The sequence below is a fragment of the Cataglyphis hispanica genome, chromosome 5, assembly GCF_021464435.1.
Source record: "Cataglyphis hispanica isolate Lineage 1 chromosome 5, ULB_Chis1_1.0, whole genome shotgun sequence".
Classification (NCBI taxonomy): Eukaryota; Metazoa; Arthropoda; class Insecta; order Hymenoptera; family Formicidae; genus Cataglyphis; species Cataglyphis hispanica.
Window position 1 is genome coordinate 3091823 of NC_065958.1, and position 20550 is coordinate 3112372.

The 20550-nt window shown below is 34.7% G+C and overlaps 1 protein-coding gene and 1 long non-coding RNA gene across 9 annotated transcripts in view; one reads left to right on the top strand and one right to left on the bottom strand.

Moving 5' to 3' along the window:
- Positions 1-116: 116 nt before the first annotated feature.
- Positions 117-5183, top strand: LOC126849717 (uncharacterized). The gene is made up of 2 exons (XR_007687441.1): positions 117-3706; positions 3753-5183. It is a non-coding gene; the product is annotated as an uncharacterized LOC126849717 (long non-coding RNA).
- Positions 5184-13012: 7829 nt separating this feature from the next.
- LOC126849686 (gamma-aminobutyric acid receptor subunit beta) overlaps positions 13013-20550 on the bottom strand; it is a 72303-nt gene continuing 64765 nt past the window's right edge. For 4 of the 8 annotated variants that reach the window (XM_050591780.1, XM_050591786.1, XM_050591779.1 and 1 more), the window contains 2 exons: positions 18901-19060; positions 13013-18309 (listed from right to left, as the gene is read on the bottom strand). In XM_050591780.1, the coding sequence (XP_050447737.1) occupies positions 18164-18309; positions 18901-19060 (306 nt within the window). In that variant the 3' untranslated portion in view covers positions 13013-18163. The remainder of the gene's footprint in view (positions 18310-18900; positions 19061-20550) is intronic. The other 4 variants (XM_050591784.1, XM_050591783.1, XM_050591781.1 and 1 more) reach the window with 3 other exon arrangements.

Genomic DNA, 20550 nt, shown 5'->3' on the forward strand with positions numbered 1-20550 from the left:
TTAAAATGAAAATTTAGGATATATAATTATGGTCGAGAATAACTAAACACACACACACACACACACACACACACACACACACATATATATATATATATATATATATATATATATATATATATATTGATGGTCTTACTTTCGTGTATATAAAAAAAAGGAAAAATAGACAAGTAATAAATCATAAACGCATTTAGAAGATGTTACGCGAGTATATTGAACATCAACATGTATCGAATCGATGCTTCGATCTTAGAAATGGGAGTCATATATTTGTGACTGGCAAACAATAACAATGATCGCATTACAAGTCAAATATTTTTATTCGCATATCGCGGAGAGGGAGTTCTCGCATTCGCTATCGAAGGAGAAGGTATAAAAATAGAAGAAGGTGCCTCGCATGATATGAAACAATATCATTTTCAGAATTGTGGACTTTACGTTCAACAATATTTCTTCGAATGAAATATTATATATATTTCCCTATTGTGGCTTTATTATCCTATGCGGTGAGTTACTCCTCCGATACTCATCAACTTCTTTTTATCGTAATAATAATTTTAAAAAGACTTGAACAAATTTTTATTGTAAACAGTTGGAGGTAGAGAATAGAATATAGAAAATAGCAACAATTATTAATCTGATAAAGTACGATTAAAATAGTAAATTTTGATATATAAACATATGTTTTGAATGACTACAAAATTTATATTGGATATTTATCAGGGAATTTTGTTACTATTTATTCTAATAAAAAAATTACATTTTTATGCAGTTCTACCCTAATTATTTTGGAAAACGAGGTAAAAAAGAGGACAATTAATTGTTAAACAAGAAAAAATTTTAGTCTTTTAGTATAGTTTTATATGTCTCATTTTTTATTTTGATATAAATGATGATTCCAACAAAAACTTTGTGAATTGAAATTTTAATATATAATAATGGTATAAAATCGGTAAAAATATTTTTTATAACAAATTACTAAAATAAAAAATGTAATGTCCACTTTATTACTTTTGTGAACTGGATTTTTTGTATATTGGTAGATTCAGATATAATTATTAATCTAAATAAAATTATATTACAGAATGTGAACAAACTATTCTGTAAAGTGAGAAAATAATTAGATTTTGATATGCCAAGAGAGAGATAAATTTTATAGTATAAACTAAACTATATTTTGTTTTTGCTGGCATAAAATTTTTTGCTCTTGTCCCGCTACTTGTGTTTCAAAATTTCACACACATACATGTGTATAATTTGTAATTTATTTGTAATTTGTAATTGAAAATTACTGCAATGTATCTCTCGTGACTGTAATCTATAATGTTGCATTTTACATGCCTTCTGTCAATCTGTGATCAGACTTTTAGGTATGTAATAATAGAGATTGTTTGAATAGGATGTGAGTGTGCATTATATCATCAAATTTTGCACATTTTATCCGATTCAGCTTGATTATTCGTCATAATTCTTCCACAGTATATGTTCCTCGTAAAGGAAATTAAATGTAGAAAGCGACGACGTCTTGTCAAATACGATGAGAACACTTTGATATTCTAAGTGACGATAATCGTCTTACAAAGTGCTAAGTTTGACTACTGATTCGCGGACGTTGTGTGCAAAATTTGAAATTGAAATTTAAGCGTCTTTCAAGACAGGAACTTTGATAAAACATTCGACGAATGGCCGCGCGTTGATGAATTATGCGGGAGGAGGGAAACATTCGGCACGGCAGAGATTTTATTAAAAGTTCCGTCATCGAAACTGAGTTTTCGGAAACGTGAACAAGCGTTTGGGATAAAGTAAGTGCCGTTGGAATAGTAAGTTGACGATAATGCTTGAGAATACATTGACGATAATGGGACCAGGAACTAGTTTTTCGTGACTATACCTTTTCCAGCTACTTTTATATCGTCCGCTTTGTTCATTCTTCGGATAGTTGCGATAAGAGCGCTTGTACTATCTCGCGGTCATGTAATTTACGCGTTTGATCGAAAATTTTCCCCTAAATAAATTTGCAAATGTCGAGGTAGGGAAAATTTGTACATGTAATTGAATGATTTTAACATATTAAATGATTTGGCTTAAACGATTGTTTCGCCTTAGTGTTAAGTCGCAAATAAGCGCCTAAATAAATACCCTGTTTATAAACAACATGTGTTGTATCTCTAAAAAAATATGTATATATATATATATATATATATATATATATATATATATATTCTCTGTGAATGTATATATACGACGCGCGCAAGACATAGCTGGACGTTAATGAACATTATCTGTATTGATATGTGTATAAGAATATTGATGAATGTGCCGAATATGTTGGCGAATGGAATTGATCTATAGGCATTGCATGCTTCTCGATATACAGCTTCGTGATGCCATTATTATTATAGTTATCGTAAAAGATTTGTTAATCGAATGGTGGAAGTTATTTTCACTTTAACTTGTTAAGCGAGAAACTTTTCATGCTTTTCACGCTGCATACTTTTGCGCTACGTTTTTGGCGCGTTAACTACCGTAGCTTATGCAGTGTCCGTCCACGAAGTACTTTTTTTTTCTACGAGAAAGAGAGATACTGCGTATTCTTAGTTCTAATATTATATAATTCATATTAAATATTTAACATAATTTAATATATTAATTATATAATAATGATGTGTAAAATTCCCTTTGAAAGACAATGACAGTAAGCTTATAAGAGTGCGATTTATATCTAGAGAAATCGATACATTTTATTATGAAAAAAGGCGATTGATTTTATTATCAATAAAAACAATAAATTATTTATATTTTTGTCAGTGATTAAGAGAGCGTGATTAATCTGCGATTGATAGTTACTTGCGCTTAATTTTGTTCTCTGTATAACGAATGAGTTCTCTCAATAGATTGCGAGTGGTATTTTGTAATGTATTAGCAACATTTATCTAATAATTTTAATTATCAATAATGCTCGTGTACGATGAATACTGTGAATTTTTATTGAAATAATTAGAATAGATATCCGCATTAATTTGCTATTATCGTTAGCGATAATTAGAGTATCGATAAATGTTGCTAACTATGATACGGAATACCATTGTAGAGAAACATTAGATAACGCTTAAAGCATTTGTCTTTATGTCTCTGACTTATCGAATTAAACGCAGGTCAAACTCGTTCGAGCTAATTCGTTCTCGTCTATGTAGTTGACTAGTGCATTAGATGGTAGTAGTAGAAGTGGTAAATTGTGTTATAGATGATGAACAGAGATATATGTCTTAGATGAAACGAGAGGGAGACGAAACATTTCCAATGTACTTTTCTCACATAATTGCATTGTAAACAACAGTCGTGTTGTTGAACGAAACGAACTGTGCTGTTTCGTAATTCTTCCGGTAGTCTCAACTCATTTCGAGGATTCGATTAATTCTGACGTGTTTCGTACAAGCTTGTCGGAGCGAATTCTCGTCATGATGGAATGCGTATTCTGACCTCGGGGGCCTCGTTCTGACAAATTTGTATCGAGCGGCGGAAATAATCATATACGGAGTAAGTGGAGGCGATTATTAACGGATATGCCATGTGATTAGGCCCTGTATTGTAATCATCTGAACGCATTTTATTAATATTGACATTTTCGTGCAAATTTATTAGAACGAGTTGCCGTCAAAACACGCACTGATTACGATTGCACCTTCGGGATATGATCGTGTGGTAGGTATACCGGTTTTTCGGTAACATCACGTTACGGTAATATCACGTAGGTATACCGGTTTTTCGGTTCTAATATATATGTGAGGCATCGAAATGAGCGCCTATATATAATATCGCGTATGAATTCGATTTTTTCGTTGAAACATATTTTTTTTTTTTTAACAATATTGATTTTGATTTAAATTTACCACGATGTACGCTGAATTTTATTCATTTTAAAATTATTTAAAATTATTATTTATAAGGAAACACAGTTGTTGATTGAATTGTTGAATTGATCCATCTTCCTTTCAATGCGCTCGATTAATTCTGACATTTTTCTATTAATTTGTCAGAATAAATTTTCTTTGGAACGCGCATTCGCTTGATTATTCCTTTGACCTTAGATTATAGTAGATAAGTAATTTATCACAGAAAGTCATTGTGACAAATTTTCATATCACAAATCAAAACAAATATCAAATATATTAAAATAAGCGAATATGATTATAATATGCACCATACGATCAGATCCTGCATCTTATTTCAGTGCATTTGATTAGATTCTGACAAAATGAATTTTATGTAAGGCAGGCGAGTTGTTGTCTTCTATTAACTCGTGTCACTATTTCGGCCTTTATTGCTTATGTCGAGGCAAGTATAATTTGTACATATGTTTGTAAATCGGATTTAATAGCGTAGATTTACTATGTAAAGAGAGCAAACTGTAATATTGTTTGCAAATCGAATATGAGCGGCATCTCGAATACTCAAATCTAAAAATGTGCTATTAATGATCATTGTACAAAGTCATTGAGAAGCACTATATTCGAAACTCTGAGGACCACAAACTCACAATAACATTAGCTCTGAATCTATGTAGATTATTCGTCTTTTTCAACGAGTGTAGCGGTCGCGAATTGAATTCGATATTAAACATCAACACGTTTACGAGAGAGTTACGCAAAATAAAAAAAAAAAAATGTCTTTGTATGGTCCGTGTTTATACGCGCGAAAGTCGCGATATTAATCCGTTGTAACGTAAAAAAAAAAAACGGCCAAGTCCGTTTATCAATGTTGTGTCGTGATAAATGTCCATAATGCCTCGTAACAATACTTACGAACGTAATGGCTAATGACAACCAATAGTTTCGATTCGGTTAACACGAGAATAGCGTATAATAAAAGTCAGGTCGATGTCTTGCATTAACTAGTAGAATAGTAAAATTAGTTTATAGAACAACCATGTAGAACGTAACGTTAACATCTGTTCCTCTAGTCCTAACAAAGTCATAAATCGATACAAACTGTGTACCGAACTATATATATGTATTTATTTTGTACTGAATGTGTATTTTGCATTGATGTATTTTTTGTGAACGTGGACGTGGTACGCTACGTCAGAACCCACGACATTCTGATTTTATTAATACTTTACAGTTTACGGTGAACTGTGCATATGTAAATTTTATAATGTTGTAATAAAAATGCGTTTCTCTTTCTTTTTTCTTTATATGTCGTGAAACGCGAAATATAATAATGCAGCTGTAGTTGTATAATAATAGTAGATGCTATAATGTTTTCACGTCTCATGGAAATTCAATTTTAAATATATTTAATTAAATTATATTTTTTAATTTTAATCATGCCATTATTTTATAATATTATTATTAATATGTACAGTTAATTCAATTTTTTAGATTGTAAATTTTATTCTAGTATAATATAAATTTTATCTCTAGTATATTTATATTAATTTTATGCATTTGAAAACTTTGCCAGCATTCTTAGCGTCAAGCGTACAACTTCTTTTTATTACTTTTAACATTACATTATATCATATTTCTTTTAGACGGTAAAATTTGTTTTAATTATAAAAAGAATTTTTTGACAGATATATATATATATATATATATATATATATATATATATTTGTGTGTGGGAAAGATTATAAACTCGCTTGATTCTTTCTTATCTTAGATTATTAGTTTAGATTATTAGAGTATAAAAGAGACTACTTTTGCGCTTTATAGCTTCGATTTCTAAAATCTGGATAAAATTCAACGAGCTGCTGATAGACAAGTTGCCACTAAAAATTAAATATTATTGATTTTCGTCGATAATTCAACAAAATATTCTCTCGGCATTTCTTACCAGTTCGTGATAAGGTACACTGGCAGCCTGATATCGACCATTTCATTCAGTAAGACACTTACCAAGCCTCGTTTAATAATATCGACATTTGCTCCATTTTAAAGAACAAGTAAAATTAGGTAAATAAATTTTTTTTTTATATTACTGATAAAATCATCGTTTAGTGCGTGTTCATATATACTATACGTATCAATTGTGAATCAGAAACACTTTCTATGTATATGAATTTAATTGTATTTCATAACTGCAACATGATCTTTTTCTATTCTGGCATATCTATTATTGATGAATATTGATATAAGTAATATTATTATCTAATACTTATCGGGATACTTTTATATATACATATAGATGTTATTCTTCATAAAGAAAAAAATATCTTAATCAGACTTTTGCTCTTGATAATATAATTTTAGGGAATAAAACAGTATTTTTTTATTTAAATCAAATACAATAAAAATATAATAGGAATATAAAAAAAATTTTATATGACACTTTAATAATTTATATTAAGTAGTGTACACACACACGCATAATGAAATTAATTCTATATGTAATATAAAAGGTATCTGCGATATCAATATATTTCTGTCCCAATTGATGTATAATACAGCTATGCACTAAACCATGATTTTACCGGCAGTGTCAATAAATGCATAACATAAGAGTCTAAAATGGATAGTAGTTAAACAAAGTAAGCGCAGAGAGATTTTTTTTGGATAAGCGTTTTAGGAAAAATGACAGAATGGTTGCTCTCAGGTATTCTCTTTGGCATCAGTTGTGTCATCGCTAACACAGGTATTTTTTTTTTTAATTGAGAATAGAGGGAGCCTTGCACAGATACCGGTATATTTAACAAAGTGGCGTCATCTGCAATCCAGTAGCAAACCTCTTTCGTTGAGATGGTGTAGCTGGACGTAGCGCCATATTTCAGTTCTCGCAAAATTGGAAGGAAAACGCGCGAGTAAGCTTTCAATCAAATATATGATAAACGATACTCGAGTGAAGCAATAGCGAATCGATATATTTCTCTAGTATACGTCAAGCGACAGATAGCTGCAATGGTAGATTGACAATCCGTGATGACAATCGTGGGATTCAAAAACTTGATGCCGTCCATATTTTTGACCTCAATTAATAATTTAATCTTGATTTCAATCTTGAATTTTTTTTTCAGTTTACACAATCCGTCGTTCGATTGAGAATTTTCATGCACGCGCACAGACATTCGCATATACACATCGCGTGTTTATTTTTCAAGAGGAATGAAAATTCGCGTGGATTCAACCCCTGCGTGAAACTCGTTGGCCGGAAATGGCCGAAAGTGACCCCCCCCCCCATGCACGAAGAAAGGGACGAGATTTATTGTTTGCAAGGTATGTACATACTCTTCATCGATAATATAATGTTTTACTCACGCAACAAAAACTTTACATAATAATGCTGTATCACGCGCGCTGATAATAATTTTGTAGGTATATCGATCATGCAACATCATCTTTCTTTGTTATTATACTTTTCGCGTGCACAAGATGTGGTATACTTGTCATAGTAATTCTTATCCTAGGCGAGAAGATTAGCAAAGGTGGTCTCAGTCTAATTGAAAAGAATGATGACTTCCATTAAAAAATCAGTCGCGAGGAAAAAAGCTGCAGAATTTTACATATATTATTATATATGTATGGATGTTTAAAATATACGAAAAAAAAACATAGTACATTTTTTTTCTTTATAAGAATAAAAATATCTGCAAGCCAGTGCGCGCTAAGGATAAGAATTAAATTATTAAGTGACGATATCACTATCTCAATGCTCTCGATCGCATTGATTCGATATGCTTGAGTTTCGTAAATTATATCGTCGATTTTATAAGTCGACAATTGTTCTGCACAAAGTAAACTTCAACTCTATTTCGCTGAATTGCTTATTTCGAGCTTAGCTCGGTTAAAGGATGCAATTGCTCGTCTTTTTATTCCTGCAGGGAATTAAAAAAAAAATTGATAAAATCATATTCAGCAGATTTCAATCTTTAATTTTCAAAATCAACAATCTAAAAATCATTTTCTAAAACAAATCGCAGCGATCGGACATTATATCAGGTAAAACCCGCGATCTTTTAAGAATGTACGAGCGTTATCGCCAACACATTCGCTTTCGCTATCACGCGATACATTTATGCATGATTGCTTGTCGATGGATGTGGATCGATACCCTTTCGTCTAATTTCTGTTTCGTGTTTAAGATATATAGAAATGAACATCTCTTTTAATATCTTTTGGTAGAAATAAAATTTTATCTTTTTCTTCTCTCTTTAATTGTGAACAACTTGAGGCGTGCGCGTGTATGCCATCTTATTTATTTGTACGTAGAATTATTCTGCATTATAGTGATGCGTATCTAGACTTTCGTTCTCTTACGCGAACGTTATTTAGAATATTATTTCAATGAGCAAGTAACTATAGGAGAGCCCTCATTTTTCTTTTTCCTCCCGTTTTCTTTTATTTATATTTTTTTTTTGTCTCTACCTCGACCGCTTTGTAAACTGTTTTCGGGCAGAACGATTATTACCGTCACGTCCCATTGGCATATGAACGGTCCGATTACTTTGCACGTAAGAATTTCAAAACGTAATCATAACACGATAATGCATCGAACGTAGGGTGCATTCTTTCACTCCATCTTTCTTCCTACTTTCATTCTCGTTCGCCCTAACTTCACGATTTATTTACAACGAATCCTGTTCGTACCACTTCGAACAATTCGTAATTAAAAGATTGTCAGTCAAAGAAAGAATCGCTCACACATGTAGGTAAGGTGCATTCTAAGAAGATCTATGACTTGGCGAACGTTGATTCATGTGTCCATCAAAAATTTTATTCTCGTCAACGATTCTCGATAATAAAGATCTCCGAATTGGATTTTGGAGAATTAAAAGTCTTATCTTTTATATCTATTTTCAAACCTTTACATACTGCGTAAGAAATTTATGGAAATAAATATGTTTGAGATGGATAATTGACAAAAAAAATAATATTTAATATTCCTCATTATCGAGAATTGTTTTCGAGAGCAGTTAGCAGATTGTAGATTATGCCATGTAGACTTGCAGCCAAACAATAAGGAGCACATTCCGTTGATACTGGTCCTTCAAGTCCCTATAGAGGTTGAATCGTTTGATCGCAGAGAATGAGTGAGTAAGTTTTCGTACATCATCATCGACCATGCATTTTATTCGGATATTACAAAAAATGGCCTTAATAGCGCGCGGCTAATCGCAAGTGAGGGCGCTTGCCAGCATCTGACCTTCTCTTCCTTTCTATTAACAGATGTCTTTCGCTTTTTCATTTTCCCGCGCGTTTGTAATACTTTTCTCACCGTTAGATTGATTCAAGCTGATGTACACTTAAGAGTTTTATTCTTTCAAAACGACTTTCTTCTTTTACTTTTTGTTCCAAGATGAATGTGTGTTCCTATTGAGACATAGTATTATTGCTCTTTCTCATCTTTTTACTTCTTGCGGTAAATTATTTTTGTTAGCAACGTGAACGCGCAAAGAAAAAAATTTGATAAAATTAAGTATTGTTGTCTGATATTTCGTGTATCTTTCCCAGTTAGATTACCTGACTTAATTTTGTGATCATCGTTGATAACGCTGATGATCGTCGATCCACTATTATTTCTTTGTGTAATATTATGCTCTTTAAATACGATACAAAACATTACATATTTGATGCGAATTAATAATTTCAATCTTTGCTGTACATGCTATTTTTAAACGAGCCATTATAAAAAATATAGGAATCATCAATACATATAGCATAATTGTTAATAAAAGTTTAAAGAGAGAGAGAGAGAGAGAGAGAGAGAGAGAGAGAGAGAAAGAGAGAACGTTTGATAAAATCGAATATTATTTTTCCAGCACGATTACCGATAAATAAAACTGTCAGGTGTACATCTAGCCTTGATTCGCTCATGAGATTATTTTCGTATATACATAAAATAGAAAGGATCAAGCGTCTCTCGGACAGATCCGGCGACCCCCCTCCCCCCTCCCACCGCGCGAATCGGACAGTATCTACAAAATGTCGATAGGTTTGTTTGTTCATCCCCGCAATCCTTTTCTTCTTTTGTCGCCGTCTCGAGGAACAGGAACTTCCGCAATGGGATACAGAGCACGGAGATTCTCACGCACGCACATACTTCCGTGTATGTAGTAGTAGACACGCGGCATTCTTACACGAATGGATACACACTCCCGATTACGACAGACACTCGTATATTCCCAGATCTATATTAGCCTATGTCTAAACTTATTATGTGTATATTCGCACTATTGCACGCCGTACAAGTGAACATTACATGCCTCTCTTCCATCGGTTTTTTTCGTCAGCCTTTTCGTTTTTTTCCCTTTTTTTTCTTTCTCTCTCTTTCTCTCTTTCATTCTTGCTCTCTTTCTCTTTCTCTCTCTCATTCTCGCTCTCTCACTCTTTCTTTTTTGCCTCCCACAATCGGCGTCGCAGCCGAGTAGAAAGTTATAGGTAGTTATAGGTATACTCAGTATGTGTACCTGTCTACCTAGTGCCGGTATATGTATATATATATATATATATATATATATATATATATATATAAGTATGTATATATATATCATTAATTATATATATATAATCGCTTCGAGAGATGGCATTTGCCCGACCTATAAGGGTATTTTTATGTGTGTATGTTGTATATACGTGCGGATTGCATGTCGTGTTCGTGTATGTGTATTTAAGAACGTGTGTATCTACATTGTCCTCCTTACGATTTACGATGGTAGAATACGTTTCTACAGTATAATGCAGTTTAGCGTGTGTCTTTAAATACATTTTAGAATTTGGTACTCTCGTCGAGACGACTCGTCGCGCCGTACTTTCGCCATATTTTTTACCGTTTTCGTTCCTTCATTCAGAGTTTCGTTCGCGTTCGCCGATCCACACTCTCCTACTTTCCGCGAAGCAACGCAAACTTTTCCGTCTTCACGCAAAGGGATGCATTTTTCCATCGTACTTGCATTTCTCGTCGATCTAGATCAATCGCCAAGTTCATTCACGAAATGATCTCGATTACAATGAATGAGAAGGATCCTTTGGAAAACGATTCGCGGTAACTGGACACTGCATCCCTGAAATCCGATTCGACGGTGCTTGAAATTCTCAACTATTTCGAATGGACAGCGGTTAGAGAAATATCGGAAACAGCTGGTACAAACTGCGGAATCTCCGGCGACAAGCGAGAGATGTTTCAGGGGTCTGGTTAAATGCAAACGATCTACATGTCGCTGGTCTCTCGCTTGTAGCACGAACAAACCGCGATCACGTATCTTTCGCTTTTGGAGTCTCTCGCCAATTTCCTATAAATATTTGCCGATCACATCTGTTTCGTTTAACAAGACCTGATTAACCCTGATTGATAAATATTATAGAGTAAAAAATAGTCAGCTGAAATTGTTCGCTACTTTATTTCATCTCAAACTTTTATTTAATTATAAATATTTTTTTTTTTTTCAAAGCTGAAGCAAATTCTGCATTGTACAAATTAGCGTACGCCAACATAAAATAATTTTTTTTATATATCATAAGATAAAATGCAACAAAGTTTGCGTCATATATAATACGCTACATTTATATTCATTCGAATATTTATGATATGATTAGAAATGATCTGTGAAATCATTTAGAGTAGCTTTGACATTTTCCTTACATCTTTCTCTTGAGCGAAAATTAAAAATTATTTTTGACTTGTTTGAATTTATTGTAAGATAACGAAGTTACAGAATTATCTATTAACAATTATCGATAAGTCAACTATTCCATATCAATATCGAGGAATCTTTCGTGAAGTATCCTGCAATGATCAATCGACGCGATCGAGATACATCAACATTTCTCGTTGTCACTTAAAAAATAGCGCAGTCTCACTGCTCGCTCTACTTCTCCTTTTTTTTGCAATTTTCTCTCTCCCTTTCTCTCCCTCTCTCTCTCTCTCTCTCTCTCTCTCTCTCTCTCTCTCTCTCTCTCTCTTTCTCGCCACGATTGACTAAAACGTATATTGCAATATGAAGTTGGCAGTTTTCGTTACAATGCAGTTTGAACTGTCGTGGTCTTGTCAAAGTATGCACACGCGGCAGCGCGATTTTGTCAAGTTGCATATCGTCCAGAAGAGTTTTTTTTTTTTTTTTTACGCGGCAACGACGATTGTACGACGTGAGCACGTTTTGTCGATAATTTTTCGCAACTACGATCATTTGGTCAAATGAAATAATGCAATCTGAGGTAAGATTTGTTCACGAATAGTTTACATGAGAAACTTCCTCAGATGTTTCTACGCGCGCGTCAACTCTCTTATAATATATTAGATATATATTATTATCTACAAACAATTCTCTCTCTCTCTCTCTGTTGTAAAACTCAAAATTACTTGTGATTTATATACATCTGTTGAAAATTTGACAACCATGTTTTGAGCAATTTTTACATTTACATCCGCGGATGAATAATGATTGCAAATGTCTAATACATAGATGCGTTAACAAAAAAATTTTATCACACGTAGAATTCGTTCACTTTGTTCTTATCTATGCATAATGATAAATATGAAAGTTTATATACGAGCCCACGAGATTAACTCTTCTAGTCGTTTTTATCGATCGATCGGTGATCGCGGAAAATATTCTGAATTTGCGCCATTTTTTTATTATACATAGATGGTCGCCAAAGTAATTAATTTTGAACTGTCAATTATCATGACCTACATATATATACGCTGTGAATGGACGTATGGACGAACGAACGAACGAACGAATGAACGAATGAACGAATCAACGTACGCGCATTGAGTCTTTTCGATCCCCTTCCCCCTCCTCCTCCTCCTCTCTTCCCCCCGACGCTCTTCCAGTCTACTTTGGTTTTTTTCTTTTTTCCTATACTTTAAAAGTGATTTACCTAAATATGTGCGAACAGTCACATTTTCGTGTACACTACATTTGCATATATATATATATATATATATATATATATATATATATATATTTATAATATGTATATGAGTATATGTATGTATAATATATATATATATATATATAATATGTATATATATGTATATATGCGTATATATATACACATATTATTTAGCAGTAGGTACTCTCTTTGTTTAACGAATACAATGCTCTGTATAAAACTCGTATTTACAAGGTGATCGATTTATATAATATTAATAGTTCTGTTTTTTTCTCTTTTTATCCCTTCCTTTTCATTAAATTTCAAGATGCTTGCGCGTCGATGGTGCTCTTTTTAAGTAACGATTTCATCTATTTTAGTAATATTATACGCGATATATAAGTACCCGCCGATAACGCAAGTATTCAACCTAGCAGAGAATAGAGATCATAGTTTAATTTTCTCTTAAACGGTCATATATAATGTTAACAATAATAAAAGTAATAACAAAGGTAATAATAATTTTAATGAGGCTAATTATATTAATGGTCGACCATTGGCGTATCCCCGGGGAATTGGCGCGTCCTATATGATGTGCGCATATTTACATTTAACGCACGCAGTTTTTTAAATATTCGATACAAGCAATCGCGATTAAATTATCGCAAATAAATGGGAATTACATACATTCCTGCTAAAATTTCCGTTATCTAATCTTTCAAAGCATTAAATCGTTTTCTCAAGCAAGAACACATATTAAAATAACGCAAATATACATTCAGAAATTTAATTAAGCGTTATGTTAATTATTTTTACGTTAGTACCTTACAGAGGTGAATAACTAGACATTTTTTATATAGTATCATAATAAATAAATAAATTAAATAAATTAAGAATAAAACTTCTACAGGATTGTAGCAAATTTGCATTATTATTCTTAAAGAATTAATTCTTGCAATTGATTATTGTGAATTATGAAAGCATTGTTCATCATTATGATTAATAAATTGGCTTAACATCGCGTATCCGAAAGGAACATTGCTGGTTCGCGATTTCGAAACTCCATTACACGTTATATCGCGAGATACATACGAGCATTTTTATTACTTTACTTATTTTATTATTCGTGCAGATATAAGTTATTATATTTGTTAAATAGTTTGTTTTACTTTATACTTAATTACGCACCTACCTAGGGAAGAATTTTTCATTATCTTTAATCATAGAGACGCGTCAATTCCCGCTGTTTGTTTGCCCGGCTTAAGGATTCCGTGTAAACAATAGGCACGCATATATGTACGTCATTATACATGCGCGATTAAATGCATATAGCTATCATAGAATATATCACAACGATAAAACGAGTTACATCATCTCTTTCGCCTTCTTCTTTCGTTATTATAGAGACTCCGAGTAGATAACGGATGTACAGAATTATATAAATTGCACACAATGCTTCCGATTGGGGCGGAACGTGGAAGTGTATCGATACTTACATATTATGTACGAGCGCAATCGAAGAAAGAAACGAACGAGGATCAGGCACGCGATTTGCGTGTGCCTTCTCGCGCACGATAATTCGCACCGTCGTTATTTGCGTTGTCGCGTGACCGAGAGAACCGATCGAGAATCGAGAGAGTTCGAGTATTCGGTGAGGAAAACGCAAGAGCCAAATAAGTTGCTACGAATGATCGATTATGTTCGCGAAATAAAAATTACCGCGCAAATGATTGATTATATCCACGATGAAGGATTATCGCAGCTGTGTTTCGTGATTACTCAGGACGTAAATCTGTGTCGGACGTTGCATAATCGCATCGATATGCGAAGAAGTTTGAAAAGCCAAAGCGCGTTGAAAAGAATTTCATAGTAAAATTCACTACTATATTTACTTGCGGCAAAGAAAACGCGATCAAAATTATAAAGATTTTGATTAGTAGTTCTCAAATACTACACACATTTTGGAAATATAAAAATGACGTAAATACTTTTTTCTTTAAACAAAACAAAACAAAAAAAATTTTTAATTGAATTTAATTAATTTATCTAAATGAATTTTACGTATAATCGTCAATTCTCGATACTCGTAACCTCAAATAATAGAATCGATAAAGGTAATATCGATAAATGATAAAAATAATCTAATAAAAATCATATGATTCTGCGTTTTCACATTGACAGAACGTGACGCACGAATATCACTATCCCTCCTTCGTTTCTCTCAAATATCTGAAGATAGCGGTCCAAGGCAGAATCCCCGAGGATTCCTATTTTCATAAAGAATTCTCGCAAAGTACTAAGGATCTTCTTATTAAATGAGCGACTGACAAGAGTGTCCGCTATAACCGGACTATTTGGCTATTGTGATATAGAATGGAGGACAAGAATAGGGAGAGGGAGAGTAAGAACGATAACGTAGAAGGGACGAGAAAGAGTCCGGAGGGTGGGTTGGGCGTGTCAGCTGGTCGATATCCTGAATGGTAAGCTTCCATGGCCCAGCTTGCAGTCAGCCGGCTAGGTCGAAGGAGAGAGAAACCAGCGAAAAGAGAGCGTGCATATACATACGTATACATGTATCTGTATACAGAATGTACCACAAGTTTTCTCTCCGCGCTTTTCCTAAATCATGAATATTAAAAGTTTGATTAAAATGAAATATCGATCAATTGTTGTTTATTACAAATGTTTGGAAATTGGCAAACTTAACAAATTAAATTTTTAAAAAGTAAACGTTAAACTTGATAATAATAAAACTTGAATGTTAATTAATTTTTAAATAATAAAACTTTAATATTTTAAATTAATTTTAATTTGGAATCGACAAAATTTTAATTAAAAATTTATTATTAAAATATATAATTTTATCGATCAAAAAAATAAAAAAATGACAGCCATTAAATCTAATCTTTGTTAAGGAAGAACTTACAAATATGTTAAAAAAAATGCTAGGTTATCAATCTGTATATCAAGAAGAAGAATCTAAAGAAAGAAGCTCTCCGAGTATATGTTTTGGAAGCTTCTTGTAAGTGATCGATGGTCTGTAATGGTGAGCAGGATTTCGTAAAACGCGCGAGCAACGAGTAGAAGAAGCAAGTAAAATAGCATGCAATCAACGTTAATTAAAATTGATAAAAACATTGCTTGTGCAACGAAATACTTTGGAACAAGAAGATCGTTATACACTCCGAGCTAAAAGCAATTTATATAGATAAAAGCGAAATTGTATCTCGCGGTTTCCATTTTCTATATAAACTTGAGTGTCATAGAAGATATTGACAGAATTAGTTGCGATTTAAATTGATAGAATTCAATGTGACGGTGTTGTTATTGTCACGTAGATATAAAGACACAATTTAAATATAAAACTCTCGATAGAAATATTTCGATATTCTGAAGTAACAAGATATCAATCGCGACTATACAAAAAAAAAAATTATTTTCATTATTTCTCCATCTTTTCATTTATATCAATCAAATAAGAGCATATTCATCAATTTTAATTGACTATAAATAACACGTGTATATTCGTGTTACGTTAATTATTTTCATTGTTTTTTTTTTTTTTGCAAGATTTATTTTCAAGCAAAAATAGATATCGTGCAACGAGTGTCGAGAGAGAGAGAGAGAGAGAGAGTTGTATTCTGCCTTGGCTCGTTATCTATCTCTTAATTTTCCCGATACGATTGGAATGTTTTTATGTTTGATCTATAATCGCCATACGTCCCTATGTAAACAGTCGCGACTACGAGCTAAGAGTACTCCCGATTGAGCCGCGTGCACACGCACGTACACGCGTACAAAAGAAAAGACATCCGGGAGAGAAGGAGTGACGAGAGTTACGCGATTTTACGTAGCGACGACGCGCGCAAGATACATAGAGAAAAATACAAAAATTGCGCCGTTAAAAATCGTAAAAAAGTTCTACGAAATGAAAGGAGAGACTTGGCTTTTACTTGGCCATAATCCAAATAAATGCGGATGCTGAGAAGAAGCCGCTTTCGTCGTGGGCGTCCTGTATCGCGCAGTTCCCTTTTTGCCTCTCTCCCTTGTTTTTGTAGATCTCGGTTATCGATCGTTTGTCCTGCGTACGCACGTGTGCACGAACGTATCTAATATGCATGCACGCGCGTATCTAACGCAGCCGCGTACGCGCGCATATATTTATATATGTGTGTTGTTTGAATATACATATACTTATATTGTACTTACTTAAATAATAAGTCGCACCAGTCTCCAATAGTACAGCGTTATCTTCATTCGGAATATGAACTTTTCCGTCCGTCCTTTCTTCGTTCTGCGCGCGCCTTTACGCATACATTTCCACTCGTGTTCATTCTTTCCCGCTTTCTCTCTCTCTCTCTCTCATGCTCGTTCGTTCGCTCGCTCGCATGCACGCACGCACACACATGTCACCACGCGATTTCCGCTACGTTTCCTCCGTCTGCGTACGAGCGCTGTTGACGACGTGACAGAGCGACGATTCATCCTCGACCTCGACGAACGTCGATAATCCTATATTTTTCCGTCCCCTCAAGCCGCTCTCGATTGAACTGTCGCTTCAAACCGACGAGTCTCGGTGTTGTCCTTAGCGTTAGTTAACGTTACTATGAAATGGTGGCTAAATTGACAAGTGTTTATATCGAAGGTATTTTCTCCGTTTAAGAACTAGGAATACCTAGAATACCTGGCAATGTTTTATGGTATATGTATGCTCGTAGATTCGCCTTCGAAATTTGAGCTTGCCCATATCGCTCCGCGATATATATTCCTAAATATCGCGCCATGCATCTATACATATCGAGTCTTTAACGAAGACACGTCGTGGAGAGCGACGTTAGCCGAGGCTTACGCGAGCTCGATCGTTGATTGACGAACGAGAGCGTCTGCCCGGAGGAAGCGCGGTAGCCACGATGCCGCGCAGTAGTTGAAACGCGCGTTTGGTCAGCCATGTCTCTTTCGGCGCGAACGCGGCGACCCTACGTTCGCTTTTATACTTTCCAGTGATCGCGAGTAAGTAGTAGTTTTACTCCGAGTCTAATGCGACCGCGTGACTGTCCGACTGTTCATCCGCTACTACTTCGTAATCGTGAAGAAGTAGTTGCAGCGCTCTCGAGATGGACACAAGCGCTCCCCTGCCTGCCAGTTGCTACAAGCCATCCCGCTTGTCGTTCGCTTTTACTCCTTTCGTTTCCGAGTAGTTATCAAGCGCACCTCGATTCATCTTCCTGAACCGTTTTCACCTTTTTCTTACAAACCGGCTCTCGTCTTGTCCCTTTTTCGCATAAAGTGCTCGATTCTGCTCCTGCACTTTTACCCGCCTCTCTTCTTGATTCGAAGCGCTGCCACATCATCGTTTACTTGGCCTCCTCGAGCAGTACGAGATCGTCCGCAACTACGTCGCTGATGTGGAGATAAATGATCCAGTACATCAGATTGAAGCAGACGAAGCATACTGGGAACACGATGCGGGAATACTTGTCGATGTCCGACGGCGTGATGCCTGTTTAAGGAACGTCAAAATGTCTTAGAATAATCACGGTGCGCGGGATAGTGGAGGGAAGACATTTGCATATTTCAGTGAGCTTCCGATTTCGCGCGGTGCCGTTTCTCTCGAGAGAGTACGAGAAAGAAGCGTCTAAATATAGTGCATCGTAATGCTTTGAAAAAATAAATCTTATATAAAAATTTCTCAATGCAAGAAGCTTTTCATAGCATAATCGGTGACAAGCCATTTCGGACGGTGATTGAAGCGTAGAAAGATGTATGTATAGTACAACGGTCGCACACGCGTGGCATCATTCATGAATATTTGCATAATTTTGACAAAGTTCAAAGTACTCGATAAGCATATATATTTTATATACATATATATATATATATATATATATATATATATATATTGATCTTGCTGAGCCCGGCGATGATGCCACACGCATGACGGCTTTAAGCTCGCTGACGGTTAAGCCGTACAGTGACTTATTATATGCCCCGTTCACAGAAGCTCGTTGAAATAGACAGCCTGCCAAGCTAAGAATATTTTGTTTGATAGCTTGCCAGGCGAAGGGTTAAATAGTGTTATAAAAGTGCGTACATGGTCTACTCATACCGTAGAGCTTGGTGATGTCCTTGCCAGGATGTATAATATGTTGCGGTGCGCCCGCCGTTTCCTCATCGGCGCGACCGTTTATGGTGTTTTCAAGTGTCCCACCTTTGCTGTGTGCCTTTGGGTCGTGCACCTTGAACCGCACCTCCTGGACAACATGGGACCACTTACAAGAGACACGGCAGTTCGCCGTGGGGTGTTCCTCACCCGAGGTTTATCCCCGTCCCCCCCCCCTTTCCCCTCTCCCTCACCCCTTACTTTGTCGTATTGGCATGCGACACCGAGGGCCGGGCATTGTGTATTTTTATCGTTCAATAGCGGTGATGTCTGATTTTATGTGGTTATCGGGGCGATCAGTATTCGAGAGACTCACCTGCCTTTATTTTTTATAGTCGCTATTGCGCGACTTGTGTCTGTTATCTTATACGATTAAACGAAGTGTAAAGAGAGGGAAAGTCTCTCGTAAAAAGACCGCGGTTTACAGAAACGCGCGGTGCGATTGCTTGTGCTCAAGCTGAAGAGATTTGTGAAAATTTAATTAAAAGCTGGTGTATATGGTGCTATTTGTAGATACTGTCGAGATGAGATGTTGAGGGAAAAAAAGTAGACCTGTATTTATTTGACGCGCAGGATTACTATAAGAAGTTAATTTTTGATTCAGTTAACGACTGCACTCACAGACGTTATGTATATTGTAGAATGATATAGATTTGTGGGATAATTTTGACAGTTTTATTACTTTTATTTTATTAAATGGAGATGCATTTCTCTGAAAAAACAAAATTAATAAAATTGTCAAAAATATTAAATCTATTGTTCTTTAAAAAAAATTTTTAAGGGGATAATTATTAGCTGTAAAAGTCTTGAAAGAAATAGATAATTATTAGAAATATATTATATATATATATATAATATGAAGACAGTTATATTATCATTGAAAATTTATATCGTCAATCATGAAAAATTAACTTTTTAGTAATAATTAATTAAAATGTCTTATTTTGCCGACGCTTTACGAGTGTTCTTTGTCGTCCGTTCCATTCATCTCTGTCGTCTGTTGATTTATTTCTTTTTTTACCCTCTCTCCCTCACACTGTATTCTTTCTTTTTCTCTTTCTTTCGGCCTTTTAATATTTTTCATTTTTCCGGTCTACAATACCCAAGATTAAAAGAAAATTTATAGTGCGTCATATCCGTAGTGACACGAAACACACTGTCCGGCGTGTTGCGCGGCCGAATGGGAATTCATCTCGCAGAACCTTTTAGCTTTTGACCTTTCACGAGTCAAGCCTGCTATTTCTAGTTTTTAGGGGGAAAGAGTGCATATTTATATCGCGCGATTAATACGTGCTGAGCCGGAATGAGGATAATGTTCGGCTCCGTCCTGTTGAGCCGGCCCTTGTGATGAGAATAAGAGCTCGATTAGCTCTAATGTCCGTTTTTCGCTGATGATTATTGATGATATTGAATTTTTGTAGCAACTACTACGTCATTCAAAATCACGCGCTATCTTATTTGTTTAAAATTATTAATTTAAAATTTATTTCGGGCGGAAATTTCTTCGTTGCGCTGATGGAGACAAAATAAACATCGATATTTATCATGTGACTCACGGGAGCCGTAAAATCATGAAGCAAC